A 22213-nucleotide genomic window follows, 5' to 3' on the forward strand; every position below is an offset into this window, starting at 1 on the left:
AGTCATGATACTGGGAGAACTCTAAAGTGCTGGCAGCTACGCTTAGAGAAACAGACACTTGAGCATAAAATAGAGGGAAAGCTAGCGTTATCAGGCGGCAATACGTCGACAGCATCGTAAGGACATCAAGGGCAAGAGTAAAAGGTAGAACGCACAAATTTGGTGTTGCTCGGAGATTGCCGTCTCCACTCAAAACTTGTGAAGGCACGAAAATGTATCTGTATTGCCAGCAATTTGGGTACAGTCACGAAAATGTATCTTTGTTGCCAGCAGTCTGGGTACAATGACAGCTAGATGGTCGGCCCAAGGGTGCTTCGACCACGTCCAGGCATCCAGGCTCGAGTATCTTCTATAGGATCACCTCCAATAACGTCTTTGTGATCTGTATCTGTCTCGACTGGTAGCGGACCTAATGCGCTTCCCCACACGACTCCGGTTTCCCTGACATAGTTGTCCCAAAGAATCAGGAGCTCCTGTAGTTTTTCGGGTTGCTCTCGCGACAGGTCTTTGGTCTCTCCGCCATCCGTGCTAAGGTCGTACAGCTCCCATCTCCCGGTCCCATGTGACCAGTCCGGCATGAAAAGGATCTTCCACTTACCATGTCGAAGTGCTGCGCGCCCGAACAATTCCCAGCCTACCGCAGGATCTTCGGGGCCATGAATAGCTTTGGGGCCATGAATAGCTTTTGGGTCATCTCTGATATGGCTGAAGTATTCAACCCACGACTTCCCCCGCAGTTCTTCTACTTTCCTTCCCCTAAAGAGTTTCCCTGTACCTGGATGATGAACGTTGGCAAGCTCGAGGATTGTGGGAGTCACATCCATAACAGTTGCAAAGGCATCCACGATCTTCCCGCCAACGGATTCGGACTTGGTCCAAGGCGGATAGCTAAGTATTAGTGGCACCCTAATACCGCCTTCTGTGCTGTACATCTTGTATAATCTGCTAGGAGCTTTCACGATGTCAGTAGGCATTGTATGAAGAATAGGTCACTCACCTGTCGATGCCTGAGCCCATCTCGGCCCGTACCATACAAACGAATTATGCTCGCCAATATTATCCAGTGAATTGTCATAATATTTGTTTATGACGGCCATGAGATCTCTGCCCATCACAGGCCTGGCTTCGTATGATGCGCCCTCACTTCCGTTATCAGACTGAAATAACACGAAGGTATTATCAGTCTCTCCGATCTCATCCAAGTATGCCAAAATGCGGCCGATATTCCAATCCATATTTTCTACCACCCCGGCGTAAGTCTCCATGGCTCGGGCTGAGAGGGCGCGTTCTTCATCGGTCAATCGCGACCACTCGCTCTCCTCTGGTGCTATCACATCGTGAGCCACAACATCTTTAGGTACGAGACCCTTTTCCTTCAACTTCGACAGTCTATTCTGTCGTAGAACTTCGGGACCTTCGTCATATACCCCCCTGTATTTGTCTCGGTATTTTTTGTCCACCTGCAGTGGCCAATGTGGTGCAGAAAAGGGCAAGAACGCGAAAAAGGGTTTATCTTTCGGCCTCTCCGCGATGTATTGAATCAAGTTTGATGTGTAGAAATCGGATGAAAAGAACCCTTCGGGATTGTTATCTGTATTGGGTTTCCTGGATTCCCGTCAACCACCAGTCAATTCAAATTTGCCAAAACTTACAAGTCAACCTTTTCTCCATCGCGTGCGTACAGTGGTGGGAATTGCTCCAAGAATCTGATCATGTCATCATTAAATTGCGGTTCCCATCCGTAGTGATTGGATGCGCCAGGAAGCAATGCGAAGGAACGGTCAAAACCTCGCTTGCTGGGCAGGAAATCTGGTTTCAAACCAAGATGCCATTTTCCGCTCATCAGAGTATGATATCCGGCCTCCTGCAGAAGCTCAGGCAGCGCCGCGACCCGCAGGTTCAAGTATCCCTAAACACGCATTAATTCACGTCCTCTAACGATGAAATCGTGTGTACTTCATGTCCAGGTGCGTTCCATCGGTCCAAGTCGTGTCCTGCCCTTTAGTTATAAGCCATTTTCTCAAATAGAACTACGACTCGACTATACTTTTCTGTTCTGCCATCACTCCTACGCCAGCGATATGGTTGTCAGTTCCTGACAACAACATCGAGCGCGTCGGCGAGCAAGCCGCGGCAGTATGAACTATTTCTATTGCTTAGTTCTCAGTCTTGTTAAACGACCCGCAACTTACAGTCAGTCATACGGATACCTGTTTCCGCCAACTTATCAAGATTTGGAGTGCTGATCTCTGATCCGAAAGCACCTACATCGCTGAAACCAAGATCTGTATTGATGATGAGTACGTTCAGTGCCAAATTTCCTCGTAGTGGTGGTACTTACCATCTGCTACGATGAGTAAGAAGTTTGGTCGCTTGTCCGTTGTCATCTCTAAAACTGTAGATGGTCAATCTATTCCAAGTTCATGTACCGTCTGTTCAGTGGCAATCACTCCTTATTGCGCCATCGCCTACGAAATGAGGTATTCTTGTTCGTCATAGATTCAAGCATTCGGGTTATTGCGAAGCGCAGCACACTGGAGGCGAATTCAATTTTCACGTTTCTCGAATTCGTAATGGTCAAGCCTTGAAGTTTATGTACACTTGGCAGGCCTATCGAGTCTTTTTTTCGGAGCGATAGAGGCAGCGGAGTGGTAGGAGTTTTTTCAGATACTCAAAGCTACGCCCAGGTTAAATATTCTCTGGCCCTTGTCCATTTTCTTTGACGTGTCAGCTGAAATTTTAACTTAATTAATGCAACGGGGACCTCCGTACTGTAATATTCTGCTATCCAGAGCCCATGTGTAAAGGCTGTTGAAGATTGTCACGATGCGTACTACGTTCAAGGCATTCCTTACTTTATTTCTCTGTGCTCTCCGTCTCAGGCCACGCACTGAATTTCGTCAACGAATCCCGGCCGTCCCTTCCCATTTCGTGGCAACGGCCTCCTACGTATTGCGTACCTCGTGAATTATGTTCCTTCTCTAGGCTCTTCTGGCTCTGGACTTCTAGGCCGCTTTCATCAAAGCAATATCTGACAACACCGACCAGCATCAGAAAATTCCGCAAATAGGTTACAGCTTACTGCTTCATCTACTTTATTCTCCCATAACGCGTAATAACCCACGTGCATAGGAGGGGTTAGAGTTAGCGACGACTGTCCTTCATTGGCTAGACTGACTTCTATGCTATCCTGAAATTTGCCTGAAATCGTACTTGACTATACCCGCGACCAGGTCAAATATCTCTCTGGCAACCATTCAGGCCTTATCCATTCTTTCTTTGACATGTCGGTCAAAATCATCGTGGCGATAGCTTCCGCACTGTAGTAGCTCTTCAACAAGGTCATACAAAAGTTTTATAGAAATTGAACCCACCATGCATATGCTCGCGGCATTCCATGTCCCGTATAGCCTGCAGAGATATACTGCCCTTCATGTCCTTCAGGATGAGAAGGATCTATAACGGGCCCAACCTGACAAGAATATAAGATATCACTTTTTGGGTGAAACAAGTACCAGGGACTTACAAAAGGATCTCCCATCTTCGTATATCCCATGATCCCAGTCCATTCCATTTCCGGCTCTTGGTTATCTCCCTCAAACACTTCCCCCAGAAACCCTCTCAGAGCCTTTCCTACATCCGTATTGACGCTCCCGTCATCGGTTTCGTAATATTCAAACCCAGGACCTGACACTTCTCTACCACCGCCTAATATGACTAAACCCTCCCCTCTAGGCCGCGGAAACCAATATTCAAATCCCTCATTCCCGTCCCAGCTTCCCGGCGCCAACCTAGCTGAGGAGCGCATGGCAACGATCTGACCGCGTGTCGGTACGATACCTTGCGGTCCTGCGAGGTGTGGCAGGAGATAACTAGCATAACCGTTCGTTGCATGAACAACATATGAGCAAGATATTGATCCTCGTGGCGTATTGACTTTCCACCGTCGAGTAGAATTCGAAGATGAACTAACAGAGGTGACAGGTGTTCGTGTATGTAGCGTCAAATTACCATCTGAGAGGCGTAGCTTAGCAATCCGGTACAGGTGTGTGACAAACTTGAGAGGCCATAGGTTGTGCCCATCGAACTGTGCGGCTGGGTACGATGTTCCATATTTCTGCAATTTTGTCACATCAAGCCTAGACTATTGATGATTCAAAATTCCTACCGTCTGCATGTCTTCCGTACTTGCCCACTTTACATCGAGTTCTAAGCCCGCTGCGCGTGCCTCCACATAGTCCCTCCACGCCTCTTCTCGTTCCTTCTCCGTTAGGAAAAGAGTAGTATGCCCCCCGCGCACAAGGTCTACCGCGTCCGCTAGACCTTCTTGGTGTATAATCTTTACGATAGCTTCTGCAGTATAATTCTCCAGCTGGAGCGACCTAACTGCCTCCTCTATCCCGTACTGACTAGTGCTTGCACTAAACCCCAGGAACGTGGATGGGGTAAGGTGACCACCGTTACGTCCTAGCATAATGAGGGATTAGAAACTTAGTTGAAGATTCTCGGCTCAAACGCACCCGTAGCCCCTGAGCCTATAACAATGACAGTAAGCACCGAAAGACGGAAAGATGATAAACGAACAGAAATCCCTCGCTTCTAGTACAATCACTTTCAGGCCAGAGTTATTGGAGAGATGATAAGCGGCAGAGACACCGGTGATTCCTGAGCCAATGATACAAACATCCGCATCTTGAGTTAGAACGCCTGTACTGCCCTCGCCTCCTAAAGGATTAGCATCCGGGGTATCGATCCAGAAAGATCTTGTAGGGTTGGCTGCGGGGAGACTTGCACGAGGGTTCGATTTGGGTAGGGCCAATACAAGTTGGGATCCTTCGAGCTGTAGAAGGGGTACAGAAAGCGTCGGAGTAGTGATTATGATCAGAAGAATTGACAAGAAGGAAGCTCTCATTGCTTAAGAGATAACAAAAATCTAGAAAATTCTTCAAGTTCAGTGAGACGCTGATGAATACGAATAATATTACCTCTTAGTTCAGAAAGAGACACCAGTTTTGCGGTGAACGCCAGTCACAGACGGAACGAAGGGCTTCGAAGATTAAGTGTTCTCCTGTACTTTCGGAATCTCGGGCCGATCCTATAAGGTACGAACAGAGGCATGTCATTGATAAGAGACCTTTGCCATAAGTCTCCTTCGTTCACTGTCTCCAGGCTCTTCAATTTTATTGACTCACCCACCTACGCCTTTCTTTCCGCCCTCTCGTTCACTCGCAAGCGCTCCAGACTTGTGACTTCGCAACGGTACCCCGACTCTGGGACACCTACAAGTCGGCAATTCTCACCTCACTCCTCCCTTCGCAAAGTCCAAGCCTCAGACAACCCACCGTATACACAAGTATCCGGTGTACATCATATTCACCTTCCCTCTCAGGCCATACTTAGCTTATCCAGCATTGAAAGCCGCACGAAAAGCCAGCAATGACCACCGTTGAAACAGTGTGTATGCAGGCACAGTAGAAAAAGTGTGTACATTCAAAAATCATATACCTCAGGTCTCCTTCCTCAAAGCCTCTCTCTTGACTTCACTTGACCATTTGAAAAAGTTGCATTTATATCTCGGATCCACGTCTTCTCTATCTCGTTCAACTCTTCCTTTATCATAACCCGGGCCAACAGGTCTGCATAGCCTAATCAGCGCTTGAATGGGATCAAATATGAACGCATACCGCGAACAGATGAAAAAATTCTTTCCTTTATTGGTTCCAGGCTTTGTAACAGTCAACTCCTTCGCAGGTTCGTTGTGAACAAGACAGTGGGGTGGCTGGATAGGGGCCAGAAGTGCTTTCCATGCACTGCGGCTCTTTGATGAAGACGAGGAGGTCGTCTTTGCGTCGACTGACAGTGAGAGCTTCACTGCTAATCGGTAATCTTCATCTTCCATATCATCGTCATCATCTTGCACTGTCATTGGTTTAGCTGGCTCCTTTGGTTTGCTGAAGAATGACGAAAGCTTTGTCTGTCCTTCGGGGTCGAGTTTCGCCTTCTTGCAGCTGGATGAAACTTGCAGCTGAGATTGCTTACGCTTTACAGGCACAGGCTGCGACAGCTGTAATTTACCTATGCTTTTTGATGACGAGGCCTGCGAGGACAATTGAGACGAGGGTGTTGGTGAAGGCGAAAGCGATATTGGCGATGCTGGTTGGGTGTCACTAGCGAATTTACGTGTAGGTGCGTTTTGCCCGAAGAACGTATCAATGGAACGCTGTTTCCCCGAAAACTCGTCCCAATACTTGGAGGAGAGTCTAGGCACTTCAACGGCATTTGTGCCCAGCATACGTTGAAACTGACATGGCTCCTCCGTGCCCGGTAGTTGGTCATAAAGGTCGAGCATGACTGGGCAGTGATCACTACCCTTGACATGAGGCTGTATGTCCGCCGCTTTCACCCATGGAAGTAGACCGGGGGTGATCAGGATGTAGTCTATGCGCGTACCATAATTTGATGCTCGGGCAGATATCTTGGTATTCCAGCCTAATGAACGTTAGCTGCGAGAAAATCGGATGACACGACGCGATGACACTTACAAGTAAACATACCCTTCCTATCAGGCCATTGTCGCCTCACTACGTCGACCATCGACCCCCCTCCTTCAATAAGCCACTCCCTCAGCCAATGCCTACCCTCTTTCTCTGCCCAAAATGTTTCTTCTGCAACAGCTGCGTCTCCTGCACCTTTAAGTTTGAGCTTCTTCAGCACGATCTCTCCCTCGCAGTGATCAATCAACGACGCGCACGCATTGAGATCACCAACGACAATAACCTCTCGTTTTTCCAATTCGACTAGCCTCTTCACTCGTTCCGACAATAGTCGATGAAAATCCATCTTGTACTTGATACGGTCTTCTGCATCTGTACCGTCGTTGGGGCAGTAAACATTGATCAGCACGAACATGCCAAAGTCAAGCACAAGAGCACGGCCTTCGCTGTCCAAATCCTTGAGGTCTAGTTCGCCATCTCCGTCGCCTTCAGCCTCAACAGGCGAATGACATGGATAAGACGCAATAGGGGAAATTCGTTCTTCGTGAGCGAGCGGTGGTTTGATATCCAATAGCCCAGTCAGTCCTTCCTCGGCTTTTTGAGGTATGATACGTGTGTAAGTTGCCACTCCCGAGTAGCCAGTTTTCTTTGCAGGAAATGAGAAGAAGGCCGTGTAGGACTCTGGCGTCGCGATGTCCTTGCTGAGATTTTGACGCGAAGTTTTCATCTCTACGGCGAGTAAGGCTCATGAAGGAGCCGTTTTCAAGAAAACACACCTTGAAAGCATATAATGTCGGCATCCAGGTGGTCCAAGATTGCTTCCTGCTTCTTCAGCGTATTCCATCTGCATGCGACAGGTCATTGAATGCTATTAACGAGCATGACTGCCTACGGGTGATATTGGGGTATCGTTCGGATCCCATTCTGTTGGACCGACGGTGCTATATTCAGCTGCTGCGACCATGTTGACGCGGAGGGCTCACAATATTCCAAGTCAGTATCCGCATGCCCTCATCACCCTCCCATCCATATAATAGTTAAGGAATGAAGCCGTCGGTTTCACTAGAAAGAATATGAGTACTTAATGTATCCGCTGGCTCCACAGTGGATAGTTTTTGGTAAAGGAGTGAGACGTGTATTCTGGGGTTAGGGTCCCAGGTGTCAGCTACACAGCCATCTGGACAAAAATTTCCTTCGCACTCAGTTCAATCAGTCGATAACACTATAAATCACGGTTCAAAGCTTGATAATGATAAGGACGCAAGACATTGCTAGTGCCAAAAGAATGATTTGAACAAAATGCTATGAGACAAGAAATATATCTCATAGACACAAATCAAATGGGTATATAGTATATACAACACCTTAACCTCATTCTCGCATCTTCACCGGAGCCATCAAATGTCGTTTGTCCAGCAGCTTAGCGTTTGAGGCTCCGACAACGAACGAAACAGAACCCGCGTCACGATAGTTACAGGCCAAAAAAGAATGAATAAGATAAAAAGAGAGTGCGCTGTGCAGATCATGTTCACATGGTCTTGCCACTGTTGTTGTCGTCTTCCCACGTAGCCCCATAGGCACCTACAAGACAATCAGTAGCTGTCCAATCTTTTATATATGATACTCACCTCGAGAAGGACTCATAGCGCCAGGACCTGCAGGAACCAAAGTTCTTGCTGCAGCCGCACTTGGGTATTGGACGCCACCGGGAATCATAACGGTAGGGCTTCCATTCGTCTTCCTTCTCTCAGCGTAAGCACGTAACATGTCATCCGGACTCATGGTGTTCGAAGGCGAACTGCTGAAGCCGCTAAACATTCCATTACTGGGCGTATGAGACGAAGGGAAGGATATCGTATTCGTAGCCGAAAAGGGGTTGGGCGTATCAGAAGTGGCATCAAAGAGGGTTTCGTTGTGCAGCTCGCCATAGTGGTCATCATGTACCTTGGCAGCAGGAGGAGGGACAATGAATTGCGAACCGATATCTCCGGGATCGGCATCAGAGGCGACGTACGTAGCGGAATCGGCCTGCGAAATAGATCGTATCACTGCGGGGAGTAAGTCTGTATGCTGTCCCAAGAAAGAAAAAGAAAATTTAGACACATACTGCTAATAGCCGGGCTTAATTCTTCATCCATACTAGCCCTTACCGAGATATCTCCGTTAGCAACGCGAGCTCTGATAGCTTCAATGGTCAGACTCTCGGGTCCTGCAGTCTGAGTCGGGCTCATTGAGCCATCCGACAATCTTTCGTCACTATCCTTCTGAGTGGGTATGGGGGGAACGAAGGAATGGTGGAATGCGCGGCTTTGTCCAACAGTTGAGCGCCTTACTTCACCCGATGGCCTGGTGCCTTCAGCAAATGATACACGACTAACCCGATCAGCCGAGGTGAAAGAGGAGTTAGGTCGGCGGAACTGGGACATCTCTGGACCAACGGAAGTATTCTCTTGATTATAGAAACTGGTGCCGACGCCAGCTTGTCCGCCATCAGTAGTGTAGGTCGAGCTGGGGCGAATGCCGCCGAAGCTGAACGAACTCGCCCTGTTACCACCGGAGCCCGTTCCTGAGACCGCAATACTGTTGCGAATGGCGGCGGATGCGCCAGCAGCAGACAAACTTTTCCAGTCCTGGCTGATGGTAGACATGCGCTTGTCGACGGCCTCGCTGAACCTCTTTCTCTTCTCCTGGCCCTTCATGCGTTGCCATTTGATCCACGCGGCAACACAAAGGCCAACGAAAAGAAGGGGAACGATAACTGCTGCCGCGATTTTCCCAGCCGACATGGACGAAGACTTGTTGCCCCCAGAGAGGGAACCGACAACTTCGCTGCCCGAGTCAGTTAGCGATGTGTCAGCAGAATCAGGGACACCCGTCGAAGGCTCAGTGTAAGTTGCATTCCAGAGGGGGCCGGCAGGGAGAGTAGCAAGGAAAGGGGCATCTCCTGATGGAAGAATGGCAAGTTGCAGTTGGATGGGACTCGTGTCGTTCCACCACCTCGGCTTCAAGGTGGCGTTGTAGGTCCCGAGACTGTTGGTGACGCTTTCCCAGACGTATATCTTGGGACTGGCCAGGGAAGGGGCGTAAAGATGGATATCGACGTCGTCTGCATCCAAACAGGAGGAATCCCAAGAAATTGTGGTCGGTTCAAGTGAGTCTACAACGGCGCCCTTGGCCGGGGAAATATAGAAACCGCCGGTAGAGCAGGCTGCGCATCTGTTAGCATTACATTACAATACGAGGAAATGAAAAAACGCACTATCGGTGGCCCTTTTTTTATGTTTTCCACCAGCATGGCCAACCCTGTAAGGCAGCGAGCCTCCCATCTTCTAATCTCCTCTATTTTCTTTTGTAAAGAGCGTAAAAAGTCAATCCAAAGAAAGGCTGCCGGTCGGGTAGGGAAAAATGTGAGGGAAAAAGGGAAAAGAAGGGATGCTGGTAAGACGCCAATCCGAAACACGAGTGACCGTTAGGAGGTTGCCAACGGCGAGGATAGGGCTTGTTTTGGCAGGTGACTTTCCAAATGTGGTGCGGACCGAGGATCCGACGGGTTAAAACTTGTATTTTTCGTGATCCCTGGTGCTATCAAAACAGATGGTCCATCCATGAAACTCGCGACGGTGACTGTACCAATTCTTGTCGTCTCAAGAGAGCTCAAAACTCAGTAAATATGAGTACCGATAAGAATTTACCCAAATCTCACATGGCAACAAATTTCAAATGAAAGATGACACCTCACAAGATCTTCTGGACCCCGGCCGCTAAGAACTAAAGGGCTGATGGCTAATAAGAGTCATCTAAAAAGGAATAATATAGTACTTTACTCGACAAACCAAGTGACATTAGCTTGACGAAGCCAACGTTCGTTGCAACATATGTATAGCTACAACCAAATAAAGATAGTCTATCATCTCAGAGAAAACACGATAGCGCTAACAAGGAAATCAATACACAATTATATTTAACATCATCCCCATGTCCTTCTCTTACTTGGGCGGTTCGGGAACGACTGGCGCATCCACAGGCACACCAGAGCCATTAAGCCTGGCAAAGAACGTATCCCACTGGCCTGTAATGTACCATGAGCACTCAGATAGTGATGACGCCTTTAAATACTTTACCCCAATCGAACATCCCGCCTGGAATTCCTTCGAGTAGTCCAGTATCAGTCAACGCCATTTCCTGAACCGTCCCGCTCATATCCAAGGAATTGATCACTTGGCTTAAGCCTCCCTTGGACACATAATTCATGGCAGGATTCACGTTGATACCTAGAGATCCAAAGTCGTTGGGCGCAGACGTGGTCACAAATGAGCTCATCTCCATCCCATTTTGGGTCGAAGACGCTGACGGCGAAGCGATAGGGTTCGATCCGTCCCTAGCGACAAACACGCCACCGCCGGGACGAGATGGATCAGGTTTGTAGTCGAGTCCTTCCGGCGCTTTCTTTCCCGTGACTCCTCCCGTGGGATTGAGGACTGGAGGACCACCGACAGCAAGATCATCGCCTTGGGTTGCTTCGTACAAGAGACCGATAATTTCGGCGGTCTATATGTGTTGTAATCAGAACCTGTCGAAGAAGAGAAGAAAGAATGATTGAATTACCTTTCTCCTGGTACTCATATGATCGGGACTCAGGCTCGCCTCCCACCTCCGCACACAGTCCCTAAGCTTCCTCAGTTTTCCCATTGCATCCCCGTCTCGCCTCCTTGCCCATGTGTGATATTGTACAAGGGCACAGCTAGTAGCACCATATGCTATTAGTAGCCAAACGTCGTACACGCCTTCATTCGCGTCCAGCCAGTCAATAGACTCTCCGGTGAGTGTAACAAGGGCACTCCATTGCTCGACAGTCAACCCGAACTTGAGATGTGACGGACAAGAATACGAGATCCGCATAAAGACTCGCCAGAAAATCATGCAGACACATGTGTATAGAAGGTGAAGGATACCTGAACGAAGAAAGGAAATCAATGCTAGGCATATGGCAGATTATCATTGACTGACCAGATGTTAACGAGCTTGATTCTCCCCTGAATCTCAAACTTTCGGGAAGATTTGCTTTCCACGCCTCGATATCAGCCAAGAGTTTCTCGAGCATCTCATCAGTTGTGAAAGTCAATCCACTCGGGGTGTATATGGTCTTGAGGACTCGTCCAAGTACAACGCTGAGTCGAACGAGTTCATCCATATACATATCACCCACGGAACCACCGCTCGGTAATCGTGCGTCGCAATCTTGGACATCAATCATATGCGGGTGTCCATAGGTTAGAGACAGCCATCCTGTTTAATATCAGGGCGAAGTCGAGTGATAAGGCCGAAAGTTACGTACTATCACTGATCACGCATGCACCCCAGAGTCTGCGTCGCAGTTCGATGTCTTGCATAACGGTCTCCGCGCGATGTAATCCGAGGTCTTGGGCCATACGTATCGCGCTTCCCAGACGAACCCACAATGCCGAGAGAGCATTAGGTACAAACTGTGAATGACAGTCACCAGTCATGCACAAAATGAGCAGACTCTGGACGTTGATGATTGAAGCGGTGGAGAGAACATCATCGGCTCTAATTAGAGCATTGACGGTGTATCGAATCGAATCGAAAACACCTTGGGGAACCTCTCTCCTCGCAGCAGCGACGAGGCACATGGAATAGAGGAGGATCGGCGGTGGCGGTGAAGAAGCAAGGAACTCTTTCTTTGTCACTACGGGCAGTAGCGGTGCCACATATTCGAAATACGCGTTGACAAGTTGCTGGATAAGGTCTGGCTCAATATGAGTGTCTTTGCCCGGGAGGGACCCGCCCCGAGGGTCGAGGGCGGGGGGCTTATGCTGAACGATAATCCTGTCGCCTGATTCACTGATTTCGAAGGTGTGCTGGTAACGAAGATCGTATGATTCGTATGATCTTGGAGGCACGGTAGCTGTGGAATGAAGAAGATGGTTGACAGAGGTAGGACCTTGTTCAATTAGCATTCACCAGAACAGGACAAAACTATACACACCGAAGACAGCAAGGTCTTTGCCCGCAGACGCGCCGGCCTTGTCCTTGTCCTGATGCTCGTCATCGGCGAGTTTTTTCTTCTTGAAACGCGTCTCGGTGATAGGTAAAAAGAAGGTGCACTCGAACCCGTACTGTTTGCAGTGCTGACAGATGACGGGCTCGCTATCGGCGAGGACATCGCAACGAATTTTGCGACTCCTGCAAGAATCGCAAGCACGGGCAGTTTTGGTGCGTTTTTTCATATCTACAGTCGAGGTGGGGCGTGCAGCGTCATCGTCGGTGTCATCATCCTTTCCGCCACGCTCCGGTTTGCGCTTGCGCTTGCCAGACGAGGAGGCAGACGGCTGATCTGCCGACTGGGGCGGCGGCGGCGGCTGTTGGTACATCACGACTGGCTGAACGGGATGCTGGCCGACGACTGGCTGTGGATATTGGCCATATTGGTAAGGATATGGGGGCATATGGTAAGGATAGGCATTGGGGGGCGGGGAGGTGTGATATTGAGGATAGGAAGAAGGATAGGACGCCGGGTTCATGATGAAGGGTGTCGGATAATGAGGTTGTTGCGGCGGGGGAGGTGCCGGCGTCGGCTGGGTCGAGCGTTTCTGCCGACCTTTTTTCGGGGCCTCCTTGGTCGGCTGTGGTGTCGGCGGCTCTGCAGGAGGGGATGGCATCCTACTCATGCCTTATATACCCAATCCCGCTTATTCAGACTCTTTTTGACTTTGCCTCCGTGTCTCTCCTTTCGGCCTAGCTGGCCCCGGTCATCCTTATGCGTGTACACGAGAAATAGCGGGCTTACCAGTTCTCTCGCTCGTGCTGGTCGTCCTACTGTCGCTGTATCGCGCTGTTGTCAACAATGGGCAGCACGAACCTCTGCCGGGTAGTTTTCAAACTCCGAAAAACTCCGACAGCCGCCTTGGTCCACCCCATGACTAATCCGCCTATTTCCATTTCGGCCCATCCCTGCCTTGGCGTTGTCCGGCAACGCTGCTTCAATCTTTCAAACCTCGTCCTTTCGTGCCGACGGCCTTTCCCACATACGCTGTATACCTCTCCTTGCAACTGTTGACCCGAATTTACGCTGCGTTCCTTAGAAGCAGTGCGACCTCATGCTTGTGGAGTATCATCATTCAATATTTCCGTAAACAATATATCATGTCATCGTAAATTGTAAGAAGCGCGGCCATGCGCCTGAACGGATGTAAGCAAGAAATAATGACGCTAAAAAGCTAAGAATAAGCTAGGGCATTACCTTGGGTTTCGAGAGGGTAACCTGCGAACTGCATACTCCATCTTGGCATACATTATTCATCATTCACTGAGCCTCTGCCTCTTCCCTCAGGAGTCACTATCTACTCCTCGAATACTTCACATCTACATCCATTGAACGACTTGACTTATCTTCAGACGGACTATGAAGTCAGGTTTACGACATTATCTTCACACGACTGCTTAATCCGTCCACCATCATACCCACAGCTCCGGGTCCCCTTCCTTGCCTGCGCTCTACAATCGCGGCTCGCTATAATGCTGCCAACCTGTTCTACCTAATGTGCTTAATCAGACTTGATCCCCGCCACACGTGTGACGCTAGCCTTAATATAGGTATTCTAGTAGTGCGCAGGAAAAGCATATGCGGCCAAGATAAATACTGCCTATTGCTTACAGTATTCATTCGTTATGCAGCCTTCCTGCAAGTTTCTTATATACATCCCCAGTATTCCTGCCCCCTAAAGCTTAAACACGGGCCCACTGCAGGAGCCGACCCACTGCTTTTCTCGGTGTCAGCCCCTGCCAGTACTGAAGGGCTCACAACGTTAAGGATTTTCCCGCCCCTCATTGTTCGTTCAGGATATGTTTGCGTCGATGTAGTTGTTGTCCACGATACTGACAGAAATCTCAGTCAGCAACGCGGACAACACACAGAAGCAAAACATCAGTTCAAAATAAGCATCGCGAAGGCGAAACTCTTTAGGTGACACCGTGAAGGCCCACTTCATCCTAGTCCCTTTACGGCACGTGCGCTGCATCTGATGATTTTTGGACGCTCCATTAGTTGCAAAATGAATTTGACTGGCGTAATTGACGCCACGCTTCCGGATCTACTTTGGCCGATTCTACAGTCATGGGCTTGTACATGCTCCCAGGCGATGACAGGTTGGGCTTGAGACTATAAAACGACCTCATGTTTGCGGCACCATCATTCATTTTCTCGTAAACATGTCGTGACATCGTAAACTGTAAGAAGCGCGGCGAAATGCTTCAACGGATGTAAGCAATGATGGCATGACCTAAGAATATACGGCAAATACCTTGGGTATTGAGGGGATACTAACTAACCTCCCAGCCAGAGTAGCCTCTTTACCCCATATTCCATCTTGGTATACATACTCGTCATTCTCTGAGCCTCGGCGAGACTTACCACATCCCTTTCCCTCAGGAATCCATCATCCACTCCACTAACATCTTCACACGCCCGCTTAATCCGTTCAACCATCATATCGACAGCTTCGCGACAGTTCCCCGCTCTCTCGACCTCTTCACTGCCTGCGCTCTGTGACCGGGACCGGGTAGGATCGATAGGTAGCATCTTGAACGCCGCGAATGTTTTCTCTGCGGCATTAGCATGCCCATTCCTTAAAATTGAGTTTAGCGTGACCCGGTCTGCTCTGGTCGCTCCAACGGTCATGGACTTATACCTGCTCCCTGGCGGTTTGAGAGGCGAGGAATTGGTTAACAATTCCAACGAGTTCCTCATCGAGTAGCTCGTCACACGTGTGATCTCTCGACTACTCAGCCATTCGATCACAAACCCTGCGTTCTGCTCTGGATCCCTACTCGCTTCTTCTAATGGAGACAGTATGTAGGCACCTAAGAAAGGTGTCCATGTAATCAGTACACCGCACGATCACCGTGGAATCGCACTCGCCTTTTGTAATACCAATAATATCGCCCAATGGTACACGCGTATACCTCTTCACCTTCTGTAAGGTATAATCGTAGCTCTGCTCGGCCAAGTCAACAAATGCAGGTCGCCAAATGTAACAGCTCAACACTTACAATAATATAAATAGCTCTCGCAGTCTACACAGACCCTATCAGTACGAGAAATAAAACAGTTTGAAGGAAGAGACTAGCGAAAGCTCCACAAGCCTCCGAAAAAGAGAAGTTTGAAGATTAACTCACTAAAAGTAACACCTTCTCTTCCCACTTATCTCCAACTTTTACGGCCATTCCCTCCGGAGCAAACATGGTCCATCCAACCAAGAACCTCTCGCCTTCTTCTAAAACCCTTGCTACACTGGTAGCTATGGCTTCTGCTCTGATCTTCGACAGCCGTATCAAGTCTCTGGGATCTGTTGATTGTAATTTCAATAAAAATTCGCTGAACACGCTAAGTGTTCGATGGCCAAGCATGAAATCGATCACAGCCTGGCAGAACCAGTCGCTGAATATAGAGGTGTACATGCTACAAGAACCAAACGTGAGAATTAGAATAACGGAGACAGGAATCTAAAAGGATTACCGAGCCAAAGAATTCACACCGTCGTTGAGCAGCCCACTCAGATCACGTTTGCCAGTTCTATTCAATAGCAATCAACCACCGGAGACGGCAGGGCACCAAAGAAAGATATACCTTGTGAAGTCACCCTACCATCCCCGAAAAGCTTTAACAGTTGACATGACAAAGAATAGAACATTTACCTTCAACGCCGACGTACCCGCACTATTCATGAGGCACCTGTTAGCACAAGATCGCACCGAACCGTAAGATCGGACTCACTAAGCGCGACTGATAGCATCTCCGTTGTTGGCCCAGACGTCATTAAACACTGCATCATTATCCCTCGTACCGCCCACCAACGCCACCGCCCTGAGCTGTGTCTGCAGCACATGACGAGCAAAGGCACTTTGGACTACATTCGTACGATCAAGGCAATCAACACAATTCACTCTGAAGACGCCTCTTTGCGAGGAGAGTACATTCGCGTCCGAAATCCACAGGAATCTGCCAGATTTGATGTCAGAAAGATAGGAGGAGAATTGAAACTGAATTCTCACCCCTGGTGCTCGAATATTCTGTCCATCTTGTCGATGAGCTTCGATATATTCTCGTACCTATAGGCCAGATGACCAAGATTCATATACTGCGGAGGCCGTGTGCTTACTTCATTCCTTTAGTTTCGATATGAAAATCATACTCATGATACCTGCCCCACCATAAGCCGAAAGATCTCACAAGGTAAAGTGGTACGCACTGTACATCAGGTAACGCCAACTCCGCCATAAAGTCTCTGTACCCCTGCGTAACGGCTGCTTCTTTACCATGCTGTTCCGCGAGGTTCACTGCTGTCTATTTGCAAACCTGTCAGAACAAAACTCTCATCAGTGAAGACATTGATATCCCTACGTGAGGCCCATAAAGAGGTACCGTTCTCCCAAAATGTCTCTTCATGGTATCGAGGTTCTGCTCATGCGTCCGGTCCGTAGCAAGTACAGGTGGAGGCTTCAAACCATACCCGGTTTGTGTCCAGTAAAGAGGTACTGTAAGATAGTTAACGTGGGAACAAACAGATGGGTGAGTAGACGGACTTGAGCCTCGAATTTGCACGTAGCTAAACGTATTCGTATGCCCTTCTCTCTACACAGTAGTTAAGTTTGAGCGTGACCAACGAACGGGAGGCACACCTACCGCAACTCGCATTATCGTCTCGGTCTCCACGAAGTTAGCCACATGAGCTTCATCGTCTATTCCGCGCCGTTGGTATCTCAACCCCGCCCTGTCTCTTGACCGCCGGGATAGGAGGACATATTCAACAGGGACCGAATTCTCAGCACCATCTTCTGGTATATCAAATGTGGATATTTGGCAGTAACCTTGCATGATAGGCAAGACATATGCGTGCAACTAGAATTAAAATAAATTCTACTTTGCATAGTAAATCAAGGCAGAGAGAAAGACGACGAACCCCAGCATCGATAAGCGGCTTTGCCAACCACTCGTTCCACCAATACTTCCTATCCACTCTTCGCCAAAGCGGCAGCGTTGGATTTGGCTCAGACAAATTACCGGTATTGTCTAATTTATGAGAGGAGAAAACGTTGAGATCCGCGAGTAAGAATGTTTGTCTCTGGGTCTTGGCCATCAGATCGCGTTTATGTTGCATAGATCGTGTTATGTCAAAATTGTATGCAAAGAACATCCCACCTTTCGTGAACTCCTTGACGCACTCTTTAATAATCTTTCCCTCCAGCTCCGAATGTCTTTCTTCCGGTGAGATGGGTTCAGGAGCCACGATACTAGTTAGCAGTTCTTCTGGATCCTTCCCTTCCAGAATATCTTTCTCGGCCTTGCCTCGCTCAGAATTTGGGGGTAAAACATTGTCGCTGGTCTGCTTCAAGTCATTTGCACCAGAAGATAATCTATTCCAAAACGATAGTCGCGAAGCCAGCACCTTGATTACAGGAGACACCGTAGATGACTCCGACGATATTGACGACGCGTCAGATGGAGAGCGCGGACGAGAGGCTGATGTATATTTGTCGGCGTTCGAATCAGAAACAGGTGTCGGTGCAAATTGAATACGTGGGCTTGATTTAGGAATGGTAGGATCTGCGGATGAGGGTAACAAATCGCCTGTCGAATTGGTGGTGCACGAAGAGGAAATGGTATCCAGAGTACGGCTGGTCGGAAGATGGCCCAGATTTACACTTGATGCAAGCATTCTAATCCTTTCACGAGCTCCCTCTTCATGAAGAGGTATCGCCATGACGTCCTTGACACCATATATTGAATGGCTTTCCTCAAAAACTGTGAAGCATATTATGCAGCCATAAGCGAAGAATGAACGTGGCTTACGATTTCCAACGTCTGTCCTGGCGGTAATAACCAGTAGATACGATGCTGATCAATCGTAAGTGGAGTATTAGAGATGTAGAAAATGACACGCACATGAAAAAAGTTCAAGAATACCGACAATACCGTAGACGATGATGTAGCCTTCCCACTCTCCAACGACAGACATCTCCTCAACTTTTCCGCCAAGACCCCAGGCAATTTTGGCGCCATGGACAGAGGACATCTCTGCACCGGATTCATATGGTCTCATCAACAGACCTTCCTTTGTCACCAGAAGCGCTACATGGTCATATGGGGCTGGATGAGGAACTGGTGGAATGACATATTTTGGCTGCAAGTGAGGATGAGGCAAGGAGGTAGGGACTGCTGCTGGAAATGGTACAGAACTGGTATCTGAGGGCTTTGGTGACTTGCTGAAGAAACGTTTCATCTCGCCTCGTCGTCGTGGTGGCGACGACGACGAGAAAGATAATCCCCCCTGAACGTCGCCTCACCAATTTGAGCAATAAATATTAATAATTATTTTGACAAAAATTACTTATGTTTTTTTTTGGTTTTCAGCATTTGATTAACCGCAACAAGTAAGCTAACCACTAAGACGTGGTGGAGGTACAGGATCTCAGGATCCTCTTTCCCTCTTGTTCCGGTCCCTCCGCTCTTCCTTCTGAGTTCCCCGGATGTTTTGGCGTGTAATGTGGAGTAGAGTAACGGACATGAAGGGTATTTTGCGCCCCCGTGGTGGGCTAATTGGTTAGTTTGATTCTGCGGTTGGCTAAAGCCTGAGGTGTTTTGCGAGCGTGTCTTGGGTGCTGGCTGTATTGGACATGTTCCATGGTGTGGTGGGTGTGCGGCGGTTACCCATGCTCGTCTTCTTCCCACCACTCTATTTACTTATTTGTCCAGTTAGTTGTATGAGCTCCAGAAAACCAAATTCTATAGAAGAAAATAATCCCTTCTTCGGTGTCTTGAAATTGTTCACAAAACTGACAATCATAGGTCCAACGTTGACACCGAGGAAGCCAAACGCTTGTATAATGAAATGTTGTCATGACGGTCAAGACTCAAGCTCAAGTTCTACTCGGTATCTTCAACCTTAGAATTTGATGTCGAAATATTCCTGCGAATACCGATGAATATCTCTTCTCAAATAAAAACCAACATCACTGAAACTTGGCACGTCTGAAACAGTTGGCGAAGGCGTTGAACTTCAGCTTCATTATTTACATACCCGTTCTATCACAATCATGGCCACCGTCGTCAAAAGACGCAGTGCAGAAGAGAGGCAGTGGAGGGGAGAGACGGAGAAATAATAGATGGGTATTATCTTCGATGCCAAATACAAAATTTCTCGGAAGTGCTATTTTTGGCCATCTTTGATTCATCTTCATTTCTGCAACCATGTCAAAGAAAGTTGTTGGGATCCTTGGTGGGAGTAAGTCGTAGTATCAATTTGACGACACATTACTTATGATTCAACAGATTTCTCTGCAATCTCTAGAATAGTACCCTGAATATCTATTTCGCTCAGGTGGAGGCCAGCTAGGTCGCATGCTAGCCGCGTCGGCGTCTCTTCTAAATATACCGGTGGTAATCCTCGACGTTGGAGAATCTGCACCTGCCAAGCAAGTTATCGCGCCCAGCGGTGATCTTTCCCATATCGACGGTTCATTCACGGATCCGAAAAAGATACGAGAATTGGCAGCGAAAGTTGATGTCCTGACGGTAGAAATCGAGCATGTTGATGTCGGTGCCTTGGAGGGTCTTGTTGCTGCGACCAATGGTCGTTTAACTATCCAACCTAGCCCACGAACGATTAGAATAGTACAAGACAAGTTCCGTCAAAAAGAGCATCTCCGAGACTGTGGATCACCGGTATCTGCATTCAGAGAAGTTCAGTCATCTGTTGAAGCTATTGTTGCAGCTTCGATGGAGCTCGGCCTCCCTCTCATGCTAAAAAGTCGAACGCTAGCCTATGATGGTCGGGGAAACTATGTTCTGCGCAACTTGGCCGACGCAGACGATGCTCTCGCCGTCCTTGGTGGCCGACCACTGTACGCAGAAAAGTGGGTTCCGTTCATTGAGGAGATCGCCGTTATGGTGGTACGGTCGGCGGATGGGATGGTTCGGTCGTATCCTGCCGTAGAGACCGTTCACAAGGAGAACGTATGTCACCTGGTATTCGCACCTCTTCGCAGTCGGCATCCTGATCTCTCTTCGAGAGCTCGAAATATTGCTGAAGCTGCAGTGGCGACGTTTGAGGGCGCTGGTGTTTTTGGCGTCGAAATGTTCCTTATGGAAGATAGTAAGTACTCGTTTTAATTTTTCAGAGCTCTCCTAATCTCATTTCGCAGATAATATATATGTTAACGAGATCGCTCCGCGGCCACACAATTCCGGCCATTATACCATAGAAGCCTGCGAAACGTCTCAATACGAGAACCATCTACGAAGTATTCTATCATTGCCGCTGGGATCGACAGACCTAAAAGTCCCCTCCGCCGCCATGTTAAATCTGATCGGTTCTTCCTCTTCCATGACCGGTATCACCTGCGTCACAGACGTTGCTCTAACAATCCCCGGTGCTTCTACTCATCTCTACGGTAAGGCAGAATGCCGGAAAGGCCGCAAAATGGGTCACATAACCATCGTGGCGGAGTCAGATGCGCACCTCCGTACCAAACTCCGGCCCTTACTTGAAGCCACCCCAGGAAGCACCCCCGAGGAACTCGACAAATACGCCCCCGTCCCCCCAAGTCCCGGGTCTGGCCACTCCAACAAAACCCCCCTCGTTGGAGTTATCATGGGCTCTGACTCAGATCTACCAGTAATGCTTCCTGCCGCGCGTATCCTGGACAAGTTCAACATCCCTTACGAACTCACCATAGTCTCTGCGCATCGCACTCCAGACAGACTTGTAGAGTATGCCCGCTCGGCCTCGTCACGCGGTCTCCGCACCGTAATAGCTGGAGCAGGGGGTGCCGCCCATCTCCCCGGGATGGTCGCTGCTATAACTGCTCTACCTGTCATAGGCGTGCCCGTCAAGGGCAGTTCACTTGATGGTGTTGACTCACTCCATAGTATCGTTCAAATGCCTGTAAGTTTCATCCTACCACATATCGATTGCCATCTCCCTCATGCACATTCAGCGAGGTATCCCGGTAGCGACTGTAGCCATCAACAACGGCATGAATGCTGGTTTACTCGCTGTGAGGATTCTCTCGGCCGGCCAGCCTCGTCTTATTCACGAGATGGACGCGTACCTTAACGGATTGGAGAAGGAGGTCCTTGGAAAAGTCGAGCGATTAGAAAACATAGGGTGGGAGGCGTACAAGCCATGATGAAAGCCAAGACAAAGATTACATTTGCCATTGATCTAAGCTACAAATGTAGGGTAATTGAACACAAAGATCAGATCTCCTCGACGTCGAAGACAGGAGACAGAGAACAGAAACAGCGAAGCGTATATAAAGAGAGTAGTGTCCGGGGTAGGAGGTGCGAAGATCAGTGTGATAACATGAAATAGTAGACCTGTGACTAGTCCCTTACAATGAGACGCGTCGATATCTAACGAAACTTCTTCATTTGAGGGGTGTGTGATATACGGCTGAAGAACTTCAACGACTAAGCATCAAATCGAAGACATGCAAATTGCCTTTGTTTGTCTGAGTGGGATGTCTTTGTAACCTACTAAACATCCTCAACTTCACGCTCAGTAGAGCCATAAACTGTTTTCATCGAGATGCTATCCTGTTACCAGCAGATTCAAAGGTCGACATTGAGTCCTCTTCTTTAGAAACTGATCCTGGCAACTAAAATTGCGGTAAACGGGCGGCCAGACACAGAATGATCA

At 48.6% G+C, this 22213-nt stretch overlaps 7 protein-coding genes across 7 annotated transcripts; 1 reads left to right on the forward strand and 6 right to left on the reverse strand.

Annotated features, from left to right (window-relative positions):
* Positions 1–198: 198 nt before the first annotated feature.
* On the reverse strand, positions 199–2395 carry BT62DRAFT_1074530 (arylsulfatase). The gene is made up of 7 exons (XM_043179027.1): positions 2342–2395; positions 2193–2285; positions 2048–2143; positions 1957–1994; positions 1653–1909; positions 998–1605; positions 199–952 (listed from the first exon to the last, which is right to left on the reverse strand). Exons 1-7 carry the CDS (start codon positions 2385–2387, stop codon positions 291–293), a joined length of 1800 nt encoding a protein of 599 aa, XP_043041504.1. The 5' UTR covers positions 2388–2395; the 3' UTR covers positions 199–290.
* Positions 2396–2931: 536 nt separating this feature from the next.
* Positions 2932–5068, reverse strand: BT62DRAFT_930092 (FAD dependent oxidoreductase). The gene is made up of 7 exons (XM_043185856.1): positions 4986–5068; positions 4585–4933; positions 4521–4535; positions 4169–4467; positions 3527–4117; positions 3375–3472; positions 2932–3320 (listed from the first exon to the last, which is right to left on the reverse strand). The coding sequence occupies exons 2-7, from the start codon at positions 4910–4912 to the stop codon at positions 3218–3220; spliced, it is 1434 nt and encodes a 477-aa protein (XP_043041505.1). The 5' UTR covers positions 4913–4933; positions 4986–5068; the 3' UTR covers positions 2932–3217.
* Positions 5069–5506: 438 nt separating this feature from the next.
* BT62DRAFT_890065 (DNase I-like protein) lies at positions 5507–7501 on the reverse strand (the record flags this gene model as incomplete). Its single annotated transcript, XM_043183012.1, has 6 exons — positions 5507–5636; positions 5685–6489; positions 6543–7238; positions 7271–7338; positions 7387–7418; positions 7478–7501. The coding sequence occupies 6 exons, from the start codon at positions 7499–7501 to the stop codon at positions 5507–5509; spliced, it is 1755 nt and encodes a 584-aa protein (XP_043041506.1).
* A 271-nt stretch (positions 7502–7772) lies between these two features.
* BT62DRAFT_986106 (uncharacterized protein) lies at positions 7773–10142 on the reverse strand. The gene is made up of 4 exons (XM_043189985.1): positions 9754–10142; positions 8602–9702; positions 8123–8542; positions 7773–8075 (listed from the first exon to the last, which is right to left on the reverse strand). Exons 1-4 carry the CDS (start codon positions 9818–9820, stop codon positions 8023–8025), a joined length of 1641 nt encoding a protein of 546 aa, XP_043041507.1. The 5' UTR covers positions 9821–10142; the 3' UTR covers positions 7773–8022.
* A 61-nt stretch (positions 10143–10203) lies between these two features.
* Positions 10204–13485, reverse strand: BT62DRAFT_930095 (uncharacterized protein). Its single transcript, XM_043185857.1, has 7 exons — positions 13303–13485; positions 12502–13254; positions 11830–12420; positions 11502–11780; positions 11100–11446; positions 10616–11042; positions 10204–10563 (listed from the first exon to the last, which is right to left on the reverse strand). Exons 2-7 carry the CDS (start codon positions 13172–13174, stop codon positions 10481–10483), a joined length of 2400 nt encoding a protein of 799 aa, XP_043041508.1. The 5' UTR covers positions 13175–13254; positions 13303–13485; the 3' UTR covers positions 10204–10480.
* A 1353-nt stretch (positions 13486–14838) lies between these two features.
* BT62DRAFT_890388 (uncharacterized protein) lies at positions 14839–18793 on the reverse strand (the record flags this gene model as incomplete). The annotated part of the gene is made up of 17 exons (XM_043183022.1): positions 14839–15374; positions 15403–15508; positions 15564–15587; positions 15690–15972; positions 16030–16086; positions 16141–16154; positions 16209–16230; positions 16288–16512; positions 16566–16622; positions 16673–16714; positions 16763–16857; positions 16915–17048; positions 17097–17145; positions 17197–17412; positions 17474–18315; positions 18364–18408; positions 18457–18793. The coding sequence occupies 17 exons, from the start codon at positions 18791–18793 to the stop codon at positions 14839–14841; spliced, it is 3084 nt and encodes a 1027-aa protein (XP_043041509.1).
* Positions 18794–19738: 945 nt separating this feature from the next.
* Positions 19739–21915, forward strand: BT62DRAFT_946870 (phosphoribosylaminoimidazole carboxylase). Its single transcript, XM_043187995.1, has 4 exons — positions 19739–19789; positions 19892–20665; positions 20715–21457; positions 21510–21915. The coding sequence occupies exons 1-4, from the start codon at positions 19762–19764 to the stop codon at positions 21699–21701; spliced, it is 1737 nt and encodes a 578-aa protein (XP_043041510.1). The 5' UTR covers positions 19739–19761; the 3' UTR covers positions 21702–21915.
* Positions 21916–22213: the final 298 nt, after the last annotated feature.

The sequence above is a fragment of the Guyanagaster necrorhizus genome, assembly GCF_019112545.1.
Source record: "Guyanagaster necrorhizus MCA 3950 unplaced genomic scaffold BT62scaffold_8, whole genome shotgun sequence".
Taxonomy (NCBI): Eukaryota; Fungi; Basidiomycota; class Agaricomycetes; order Agaricales; family Physalacriaceae; genus Guyanagaster; species Guyanagaster necrorhizus.

Excerpts from the sequence above, each read along its gene's own strand:
- BT62DRAFT_930092 (XM_043185856.1), bottom strand. The coding sequence starts at position 4,912 with ATGAGAGCTTCCTTCTTGTCAATTCTTCTGATCATAATCACTACTCCG. Across the intron at positions 4,118-4,168 it reads GTACGGAAGACATGCAGACG|AAATATGGAACATCGTACCC; the intron begins GTAGGAATTTTG and ends ACAAAATTGCAG. Across the intron at positions 3,321-3,374 it reads ATGCCGCGAGCATATGCATG|TGCGGAAGCTATCGCCACGA; the intron begins GTGGGTTCAATT and ends GAGCTACTACAG.
- BT62DRAFT_930095 (XM_043185857.1), bottom strand. The coding sequence starts at position 13,174 with ATGCCATCCCCTCCTGCAGAGCCGCCGACACCACAGCCGACCAAGGAG. Across the intron at positions 11,781-11,829 it reads TGCATGCGTGATCAGTGATA|GATGGCTGTCTCTAACCTAT; the intron begins GTACGTAACTTT and ends GATATTAAACAG. Across the intron at positions 11,043-11,099 it reads ATATGAGTACCAGGAGAAAG|ACCGCCGAAATTATCGGTCT; the intron begins GTAATTCAATCA and ends CAACACATATAG.
- BT62DRAFT_986106 (XM_043189985.1), bottom strand. The coding sequence starts at position 9,820 with ATGGGAGGCTCGCTGCCTTACAGGGTTGGCCATGCTGGTGGAAAACAT. Across the intron at positions 9,703-9,753 it reads TAAAAAAAGGGCCACCGATA|CCTGCTCTACCGGCGGTTTC; the intron begins GTGCGTTTTTTC and ends ACAGATGCGCAG. Across the intron at positions 8,076-8,122 it reads CGCTATGAGTCCTTCTCGAG|GTGCCTATGGGGCTACGTGG; the intron begins GTGAGTATCATA and ends ATTGTCTTGTAG.
- BT62DRAFT_946870 (XM_043187995.1), top strand. The coding sequence starts at position 19,762 with ATGTCAAAGAAAGTTGTTGGGATCCTTG. Across the intron at positions 19,790-19,891 it reads GAAAGTTGTTGGGATCCTTG|GTGGAGGCCAGCTAGGTCGC; the intron begins GTGGGAGTAAGT and ends TATTTCGCTCAG. Across the intron at positions 21,458-21,509 it reads ATAGTATCGTTCAAATGCCT|CGAGGTATCCCGGTAGCGAC; the intron begins GTAAGTTTCATC and ends ATGCACATTCAG.
- BT62DRAFT_1074530 (XM_043179027.1), bottom strand. The coding sequence starts at position 2,387 with ATGACAACGGACAAGCGACCAAACTTCTTACTCATCGTAGCAGATG. Across the intron at positions 1,995-2,047 it reads AGTGATGGCAGAACAGAAAA|GACACGACTTGGACCGATGG; the intron begins GTATAGTCGAGT and ends ACTAAAGGGCAG. Across the intron at positions 953-997 it reads ATGGGCTCAGGCATCGACAG|CTCCTAGCAGATTATACAAG; the intron begins GTGAGTGACCTA and ends ACATCGTGAAAG.